General features: G+C 39.0%; 1 protein-coding gene across 1 annotated transcript; it reads left to right on the plus strand.

Annotated features, from left to right (window-relative positions):
* Positions 1 to 4,951: 4,951 nt before the first annotated feature.
* LOC147796665 (uncharacterized) lies at positions 4,952 to 9,436 on the plus strand. Its single transcript, XM_087146709.1, has 5 exons — positions 4,952 to 5,096; positions 5,530 to 5,703; positions 5,969 to 6,088; positions 6,227 to 6,322; positions 6,863 to 9,436. The coding sequence occupies exons 1-5, from the start codon at positions 5,045 to 5,047 to the stop codon at positions 7,612 to 7,614; spliced, it is 1,194 nt and encodes a 397-aa protein (XP_087002835.1). The 5' UTR covers positions 4,952 to 5,044; the 3' UTR covers positions 7,615 to 9,436.
* Positions 9,437 to 10,080: the final 644 nt, after the last annotated feature.

Consider the following 10,080-nt stretch of genomic DNA (forward strand, 5'->3'; position numbering starts at 1 on the left):
CGCAACTAAAGCAAATATGCATATTAAACCTGTAGGAATATGCCCTATCAGATGACACCACGGTTGGCAGATCTTGAAAATAGTTAGATCCTTAAACATCGGATATACATAACCTTCCTTGCGTGAGCAGAGAACCTGCGTTGTTGAAAGATACTCAGAATTACGCAAAAAATCAAGCAGCTGAAAAAACTCCTGCTTTATTTTGCACCAAAGACCAAACTAAAGCAAATATGCACATCAAACCTGCATGAATCGATAGAAGAGAATATGCCCTTTCAGATGGCACAACGATTGTAAGACCTGGACGATTTTTATATCCTTAAACATTGGACATATGGAATCTTCTTTGCGTGAGCAGAGAACCCGTGTAGGGGAAAGACACTCAGATTTACGCAAAAAATCAAGCAGCTGAAACACACTCCTGCCTTTCTTTGCATATTTATCCGAAACGAGAGCAAATATGCATATCCAACCTGCATGAATCGATAGAAGAGAATATGCCCTTTCAGATGGCACAACGATTGTAAGATCTGGACGATTTTTATATCCTTAAACATCGGACATATGGAACCGTCTTTGCGTGAGCAGAAATCCCGTGTAGTGGATGAGACTGAGATTTACGCAAAAAAATCAAGCAGTTGAACACAAACTCCTGCGTTGTTTTGCAGATATCTCCCAAACTAGAGCAAATATGCATATAAAACCTGCATGAATCAATAGAAGATAATTTGAACTTTCAGATGGCACAACGATTGTCAGATGTAGACGATTTTTATAGCCTTAAACATTGGACATATGGAACCTTCTTTGCGTGAGCAGAGAACCCGTGTAGTGGATTTAGACTCAGATTTCCGAAAAAAAATCAAGCAGCTGAACAAAAACTCCCGCTTTCTTTTGCGGATATATCCACAACTAAAGCAAATATGCATATTAAACCTGTAGGAATATGCCCTATCAGATGACACCACGGTTGGCAGATCTTGAAAATAGTTAGATCCTTAAACATCGGATATACGTAACCTTCCTTGCGTGAGCAGAGAACCTGCGTTGTTGAAAGATACTCAGAATTACGCAAAAAATCAAGCAGCTGAAACACACTCCTGCCTTTCTTTGCATATTTATCCGAAACGAGAGCAAATATGCATATCCAACCTGCATGAATCGATAAAAGAGAGAATATGCCCTTTCAGATGGCACAACGATTGTAAGATCTGGACGATTTTTATATCCTTAAACATCGGACATATGGAACCTTCTTTGCGTGAGCAGAAATCCCGTGTAGTGGATGAGACTCAGATTTACGCAAAAAAATCAAGCAGTTGAACACAAACTCCTGCATTGTTTTGCAGATATCTCCCAAACTAGAGCAAATATGCATATAAAACCTGCATGAATCAATAGAAGATAATTTGAACTTTCAGATGGCACAACGATTGTCAGATGTAGACGATTTTTATAGCCTTAAACATTGGACATATGGAACCTTCTTTGCGTGAGCAGAGAATCCGTGTAGGGGAAAGACACTCAGATTTACGCAAAAAATCAAGCAGCTGAAACACACTCCTGTTTTGTTTTGCATATATATCCGAAACGAGAGGAAATGTACATATCCAACCTGCATGAATCCATAGAACAGAGAAAATGCCCTTGCAGATGACACATCGATAGTCAGACCTGGACGATTTTTATATCCTTAAACATTGGACATATGGAACCTTCTTTGCGTGAGCAGAGAACCCGTGTAGGGGAAAGACACTCAGATTTACGCAAAAAATCAAGCAGCTGAAACACACTCCTGCCTTTCTTTGCATATTTATCCGAAATGAGAGCAAATATGCATATCCAACCTGCATGAATCGATAAAAGAGAGAATATGCCCTTTCAGATGGCACAACGATTGTAAGATCTGGACGATTTTTATATCCTTAAACATCGGACATATGGAACCGTCTTTGCGTGAGCAGAAATCCCGTGTAGTGGATGAGACTGAGATTTACGCAAAAAAATTAAGCAGTTGAACACAAACTCCTGCGTTGTTTTGCAGATATCTCCCAAACTAGAGCAAATATGCATATAAAACCTGCATGAATCAATAGAAGATAATTTGAACTTTCAGATGGCACAACGATTGTCAGATGTAGACGATTTTTATAGCCTTAAACATTGGACATATGGAACCTTCTTTGCGTGAGCAGAGAATCCGTGTAGGGGAAAGACACTCAGATTTACGCAAAAAATCAAGCAGCTGAAACACACTCCTGTTTTGTTTTGCATATATATCCGAAACGAGAGGAAATATACATATCCAACCTGCATGAATCCATAGAACAGAGAAAATGCCCTTGCAGATGACACATCGATAGTCAGATGTGGAAGAAGTTTCGATTCTTAAACATCGGATATATGGAACCTTCTTTGCGTGAGCAGAGAACCCGTGTAGGGGAAAGACACTCAGATTTACGCAAAAAATCAAGCAGCTGAAACACACTCCTGCCTTTCTTTGCATATTTATCCGAAACGAGAGCAAATATGCATATCCAACCTGCATGAATCGATAAAAGAGAGAATATGCCCTTTCAGATGGCACAACGATTGTAAGATCTGGACGATTTTTATATCCTTAAACATCGGACATATGGAACCGTCTTTGCGTGAGCAGAAATCCCGTGTAGTGGATGAGACTGAGATTTACGCAAAAAAATCAAGCAGTTGAACACAAACCCCTGCGTTGTTTTGCATATATCTCCCAAACTAGAGCAAATATGCCTATAAAACCTGCATGAATCAATAGAAGATAATTTGAACTTTCAGATGGCACAACGATTGTCAGATGTAGACAATTTCTATAGCCTTAAATATCGGATATATGGAGCCGTCTTTGCGTGAGCAGAAATCCCGTGTAGTGGATGAGACTCAGATTTACGCAAAAAAATCAAGCAGTTGAACACAAACTCCTGCATTGTTTTGCAGATATCTCCCAAACTAGAGCAAATATGCATATAAAACCTGCATGAATCAATAGAAGATAATTTGAACTTTCAGATGGCACAACGATTGTCAGATGTAGACGATTTTTATAGCCTTAAACATTGGACATATGGAACCTTCTTTGCGTGAGCAGAGAATCCGTGTAGGGGAAAGACACTCAGATTTACGCAAAAAATCAAGCAGCTGAAACACACTCCTGTTTTGTTTTGCATATATATCCGAAACGAGAGGAAATATACATATCCAACCTGCATGAATCCATAGAACAGAGAAAATGCCCTTGCAGATGACACATCGATAGTCAGATGTGGAAGAAGTTTCGATTCTTAAACATCGGATATATGGAACCTTCTTTGCGTGAGCAGAGAACCCGTGTAGTAAAAGACACTCAGATTTACGCAAAAAAATCAAGCAGCTGAACACAAACTTCTGCTTTCTTTTGCAGATATTTCCGAAACTAGATCGAATATGCATATCCAACCTGCATGAATCGATACATGAGAAGATGCCCTTTCAGATGGCACAACGATAGTCAGATCTGGACGATTTTTATATCCTTAACATCGGATATGTGGAACCTTCTTTGTGTGAGCAAGAAAACTACGTTGTTGAAAGATACTCAGAATTACCCAAAAAAACAACCAGTTCTACACAAAGTAACGTTTTCCTTTGCGAATAATTCGGGGAAAAACGAATATACATATCAAATTTGCATGAATAGATAGATGAGAATATGCCCTTTAAGATGACACATCGATAGTCAGATCTAGAAAAAGTTTAGATTCTTAAACATCGGATATATGGAGATTTCTTTGCGTGAGCAGAGAACCCGTGTAGTAAAAAGACACTCAGATTCACGCAAAAAAATCAAGCAGCTTAACACAAACTTCTGCTTTCTTGTGCAGATATATCCCAAACTAAAGAAAATATGCATATCCAACCTGCATGAATCGATAGAACAGATTATGCCCTTTCAGATGGCACAACAATTGTAAGATCTGGACGATTTTTATATCCTGAAACATCGGACATATGGAACCTTCTTTCCGTGAGCAGAAAACCCGTGTAGTGGATGAGACTCAGATTTACGCAAAAAAATGAGGAAGTTGTACACAAACTCACGGTATCTTTTGCGATTAATTCGGGAAAAAAACCAAATATGAATATCAAACTTGCATGTATCGATACATGAGAATATGCCCTTTAAGATGACACAAAGATTGTCAGATTTGGACAATTTTTAGATTCTTAAACATCGGATATATGGAGCCTTCTTTGCGTGAGCAGAGAACCCGTGTAGTGGAAAGACACTCAGATTTACGAAAATAATCCTGCAGTTATACAAAAACTCTTGCTTTCTTTTGCGGATTTTTCCGAAACTAGATCAAATATGCATATCAAACCTACATGAATGGATAGATGGCACACTGATTGTCAGATCTGGACGATTTTTATATCCTTAAACATCGGATATATAGAACCTTCCTTGCGTGAGCGGAGAACCCGTGTAGTGGATTAGACTCAGATTTACGAAAAAAAAATCAAGCAGCTGAAACAATCTCCTGCTTTGTTTTGCAGATATCGTCGATCGCACCACGAACCGACGTATCCTCGTTTTTTGGGCAAAGTGACATTTTGCTACATTAATGAAAATATTATTGAAATGAATGATTTTAACCCAATTACAAGCTTGTCAGGTCTTTATTTAAAGAATTATAGAAACTAACAAAAAAGTCATTTGCGGAAAAATCAGCCACATTATTTTCACGAACCGTCGCATAAGTTCACATCTCAATGCCAATCTAAGAAAAAGAAAAACGATCGTCTAACAAAGAGACGTATCCCGATACGTCTCGTGCAGAAAACAAAACAAGCCACTTTTATTGTGCGCCCTCTGTCAAAATACGACGTTTAGCTCACGTTGAGCCTCGTACACAGAGTCGAACAATAATGGTACGGTACGGCCTAGTTAGCCTATGCTTAGTTTTGCTTAGTACGAGGGTGAGAAGTTGACTCTGGTTTTACCGTGGTTGACCAGGCCTGGCTTCGCGGCGAAATGGCCGAAAACAGCACCTTGCCCCCCAAAAAGGCAGCTTTAAACAGCAGAGGTAAGTACATCATAGGTAAAGACCACTTTCAATAATCAATGCTTAAACATGAATGAAAAGTAATTAAGTTCCATGGTGAAAAAATCTCTGAGCAGGCCAAGCTTTAGCCTACCACGGTAGGCCCGTACTAGCCCTTAGACTAACGTTGTCGGAAGTTGATTAGTCTTTAACGTTACATTTCAGTTTGACAAATGTCTTTTTTTTAAATGTACTTGTGAAATGAGCAGAGTGAGGTGTGGCTCACAATGCCGTACTGTTGGTAGGCTCACCCTACCATCACAATGGTGCACGTTAGGCCTTTGCCTGGGCCCTCATTAGTCAAGGCTAAATCAAGACACTACCTGGTACAAGATGGGATTTTTCCCTAAGTATCATGTACTTATAGCAGTTAGTTGCCTGAGGACTATTAAATATGTCTTCTTTGTGTTTTTAGGTGATGGCTCATATGATGTTTTGATAGAATGGGCTGACAGATCAAGAAATGTTGTATCATCCAAGGATCTGTCATTCCGCAAACCACTACGTCACAATCAGCATGTGCGGATGAAGTGGGGGAAAACCTGGTGGAGGGGCAAGGTGCTCAATTTTGAGCAAGGAGGATGTAACGGTAAGTCATGAGTGGATTTTTATTAAACGATTCATGTACATGGTCACCCCGGCCTGAAATGAATATCAATGCAGATCAAAATTAAGCTATGGGTACATATAGTTCACTGAAGTTCAAGTCATATACTGATTGCACACTACAAAGCTATTATTAACTCTAAACGGGAAGTGCATTTGACATGTTTGATAATAATTCAATGAAAAAATGCAATTAATAGAATATTAGGGTCTACTGTTGACACATGCCTTTAAATGTTTGTCTTTAGAATCATCTGAGGGATCATCTGAGGAATCAGGGAACTCAGAAGACTCTAAGGATGACTCTGAGAGTGACTTGGATGATGTGCCACTGACACAGCTGAAGTCATTAACTGCATCCAAACCCAGTTAGTGTCCCATGACACACCTCAATGTTATTGATTAAATTTCAAAAATATGATAGAGCACCTGTTGTATGTGTGGTTGGCAAATTGCCTAACTTCTTGTAATGTTTTTATACCCACAAATTTTCTTCTCACTTGCAGAACCTTTTGATGGATCCTGGGGCATTAAAACTTCAGAGGATAACATGGACGATGTATCATCAGCACAGCTTCAGACAAGTCTGGTTTCTAATGAAAGTGAGTGACACTAAAATGGGTTTTGTTTTGATGTACCTGAAGTTTATTCCATGAATACATTGCAAGCAAAGGGTAGATGAAGATCCCATATGTATTGAGGACAAAAAATTCAAAACAAATCGTGTATAGGGAAACTGACTAGGTGCTTGTAAATCAACTTGAACACAGGAAAGATGTGCAAAGAAACTTGATGAGAGCTGGAATTTAACCTGCGACCTCTGCTTTACTGTACCAGCACTCTACTACTGAGATCAGTTAGTAGGGCGCTGCGGGTACAGTTATTTAGATGTCACAGGTTTGAGTCCCACTCTAGTCAATGTTCTTTGCACATCTTTCATATGGACAATTTTTTAGATTGATATTGTTCCATATTCTTACAACTAGCATTTTCCTGACCATTTGAGTTTAGTTATTGATGGAGAAAAGCTGTTCATCACCCCCGTGTTTTACATGTATTAGAGCAATGTATACTTCAAAAGGCCTTTCAATTACCATCAAAATACTTCTTATTGCAATGCTGTGGTCAATTTGCATTTCAAGACTTTGACTTGATGGTCACTACTCCTCGTGAAAATGTGGCCACACCTCAGCAACCGGCTGTGACACCAACTAAGCTCCCTACTGCTCATCAGGATGACATCATGGGCACAACTCAACTATGTGCTGACTTTTCTTGCAAGGAAGAGATTTTTGCTGCATGTAGTGTATGTCAGTGTTTGTTGTGTTTTGAGCATTTTATGAACCCTTACAACTGTGCAAACCATAATCAATATTTCTCAGTAATCCTGGAGAGTGAGTCAGCCAGTGTAGCTGAAGTTGGGCCAATTGATATTAATACCCCATCATTATTGGCTGACACCTTGACAGTTAGTGTAGAGGAAATCAGTAATGCTACTGCCAGTCAGTCAATGCTGTCAATGTCAAAACAACCTGAAGATTTTGTTGTGGAGGGGGAAGAACGTATTGAGATACAGCCTCTAACCCCTGATGAGCAAACTTGCAGTAAAGCTCGAAATAGAAGTGTTAAGGTGAGCCGAAACAAAGGGGAATCATACTATACTGAGAAAACAAACAGATTTGTTTCTGAAAGGAAAGAGCTAGATAAGCCTAGGTGTAAGTCTGCGTATTGCCAGGTGAGAGGTCTGGCATGCCAGAGTTTCAAAGATGCAGATCGAGCTTCACTGAGACATGCCTTTTATGAGTTAGGTGATCTAAGTTTACAGCGACAGTGGATTTCTCGCCACATTGAAATTGAGCATCATGACAAAAACCCCAGGAAAAAAATGGCATGAAGTATTTTCTTCCATTAGATTTAGGCCAGACAACCTCAACTAAACTTCAGGTCTGTAAGGTTATGTTTTTGAGCACTCTTGGAATATCCGAAAGACAAGTACGAACAGTAATTAAGAAAACACGACCTTTGGGTATGCTGGAAACTGAGAAACGCGGTGGACGGAAAAGGAAAGATAAACACCAAACCTTAGCTGATGAAGTGCGTAAGCATATAGATCGTTTTCCTAAAATGGAATCACACTATTGCAGGGCCAACACAGGTTATCAGTATCTGTCACCAGACTTGAACATAAGTAAAATGTACAGGTTGTATCTAAATGAGCATCATAACAGTAGCAGAAAAGCTTCTCTAAGCTTCTACTCAAAAACCTTCAAAAAGATGAAACTAAAGTTTCACACACCAAAAAAAGATCTGTGCGGTGTATGTGAGGCATACAGAAAAGGGTCAGAGGAAGAAAGAAAACGAATAGGTTTCGAGTATGAAAAACATATCCAAGAAAAATCCAAATCTCGAGAACTGAAAGATGAGATGAAGAAGAATGCAATAGCAAATCCTAATACGTTTGTCGCATCAGTGTTTGATTTGGAACAGGTTTTGTGTTTGCCTAAATCAGGCAGAGGAGAGTTGTTTTACAAACGTAGGCTATCATGTTACAATTTCACCATTTTTGAGTTGGCAAGCAAGAAGGGGTACTGCTATTTGCATCATGAAGGCCTAGCTAAACGTGGATCAAATGAAATTGCTTCAAACTTGTATTCATATTTGACAGGATTAGACGGCAAGCATATAAAAGATGTGGTCCTGTTCTGTGATGGTTGTCGAGGGCAAAATAAGAATTCAGTGTTGCCAGCAATGCTAATGTACTTTGTCAAACACTCAACATCAGTGAACAGTGTTGCAGTTTGCTATTTTGAAACAAACCACGGCCAAAGTGAGGGCGATGCCATGCACAGTACAGTTGAAAGGTCCATGAAAAACTTTGGCGACATTTTCCACCCATCACAACTTGCAACCTTGTTCAAATTAGCTAGGAGAAACCCCTCCCCGTATGTTGTAAATGAGGTCCAAACACAGGACATTTTTGATTGGAAGCAACTTTCGAGAGATATGCATATTCTTCGAGTCCGGAAAACTGTTGAAGGAGAGCCAGTAGACTGGACTAAAGTGATGCAAGTAAAGATTGAGAAGAACAAGCCTGGTAAGATCATGGTCAAGTTTTCACACTGTGATACCAACCATTCTACTATTGCCATCAACGAGGGACAAAGACAAGTTGGCCCACAGTTAGATCTTAGACCCAGTAAGGCATATGCACGGGGACCCCCTAAAGCTCTCAGATGAAAAGTACAATGACCTAATGAATCTCTGCAGTGGCAACACACCAGTTATTTGCCATCCGGATCATGTCTCCTTTTATAGACTGTTACCTCACTAAGCAGCCACCTGATGAAATAGGTGAAATGCAGATTTGATTCAGCAATGGTGTCAGAAACCATCCTACTTGTTGAATCTTATGACCACGACTGAGTAGAGATGAAGCTAGTACAAGTAATGTCTCTGATAATATCCAGTGCGCTGCCTTGATCAAACCAGTCTTACTTTCTCTCTAATGCTAATTATAAACTATTCAACAACTATTCCATAATTGTTACTATACATGAATTTTTATTTGCCACAATGTACATGTAGTCGGGTAACTGTGTATATGCAAATGTATTGCTGTGTGTTGAATGTCAAATTATTGGGAAAAAATGAATTGGACTCATAAAAATTAAAAAATCTTAAAAGTTATTAATGAAAAGTGAATGGTATTGATTGTGTTTATGTTTTGACAAATCGGATGAATTTATTAAACTATTTCCAGCACATAATATAAATTGCTTGGTGATGTCATAATTTCTTGAAGTCCAGTCACAGTTCTGTAAGCCATGTTCAAAAATTAAATTGAATGCATGTATTATTATGTAGTCAATGTTACACATACTGCCTTTTATTATCTTGTTGGCCTAATCACTCATGAAGATTTACATTTTAATGGGTTTGCAGGGGCATTAAAAAGCTGTTTATTACACTGTCGTTTATTTATTAGAATTACCTCGTAAAACAATGGATAATGCAAGTCAAAAACAAAGTGCAAACTTAAGCGCACGTTCTACGCTGTGTTAAATGACTTGCGCATGCGTATTGTGGATCGGCCGCCACGCATGACGAGGGAAAGTGTAATATGCTCGTTTCACAAACTGACGTATCTGCATACGCCACTCACGCGTTGAACGAGAGGATCGAAAAGAAAATTCCACATACTGACTTTTCACTTTGACAAAAAAAATTTTCTAAAACTACAATGAAAAAACAAGAAGGAAAAGTAGCCATCGAATCTTCAAGTCTTACATTAGCCAGTAACATAAAAAGAAAAAGGAATTTCGACTTTCTGGTGCCGGAAATTAACGAACGAAAATGCAAC

This window comes from Acanthaster planci, linkage group LG15 (assembly GCF_054643075.1).
Source record: "Acanthaster planci isolate LZ-2023a linkage group LG15, COTS_SCS, whole genome shotgun sequence".
In the NCBI taxonomy this organism is placed as follows: Eukaryota; Metazoa; Echinodermata; class Asteroidea; order Valvatida; family Acanthasteridae; genus Acanthaster; species Acanthaster planci.

Bases quoted from the DNA above. Each gene is read 5' to 3' on its own strand.
- LOC147796665 (XM_087146709.1), top strand. From the start codon at position 5,045: ATGGCCGAAAACAGCACCTTGCCCCCCAAAAAGGCAGCTTTAAACAGC. The intron at 5,704-5,968 runs GTAAGTCATGAG...GTTTGTCTTTAG, and splicing joins TGAGCAAGGAGGATGTAACG to AATCATCTGAGGGATCATCT. The intron at 6,323-6,862 runs GTGAGTGACACT...TTGCATTTCAAG, and splicing joins AAGTCTGGTTTCTAATGAAA to ACTTTGACTTGATGGTCACT.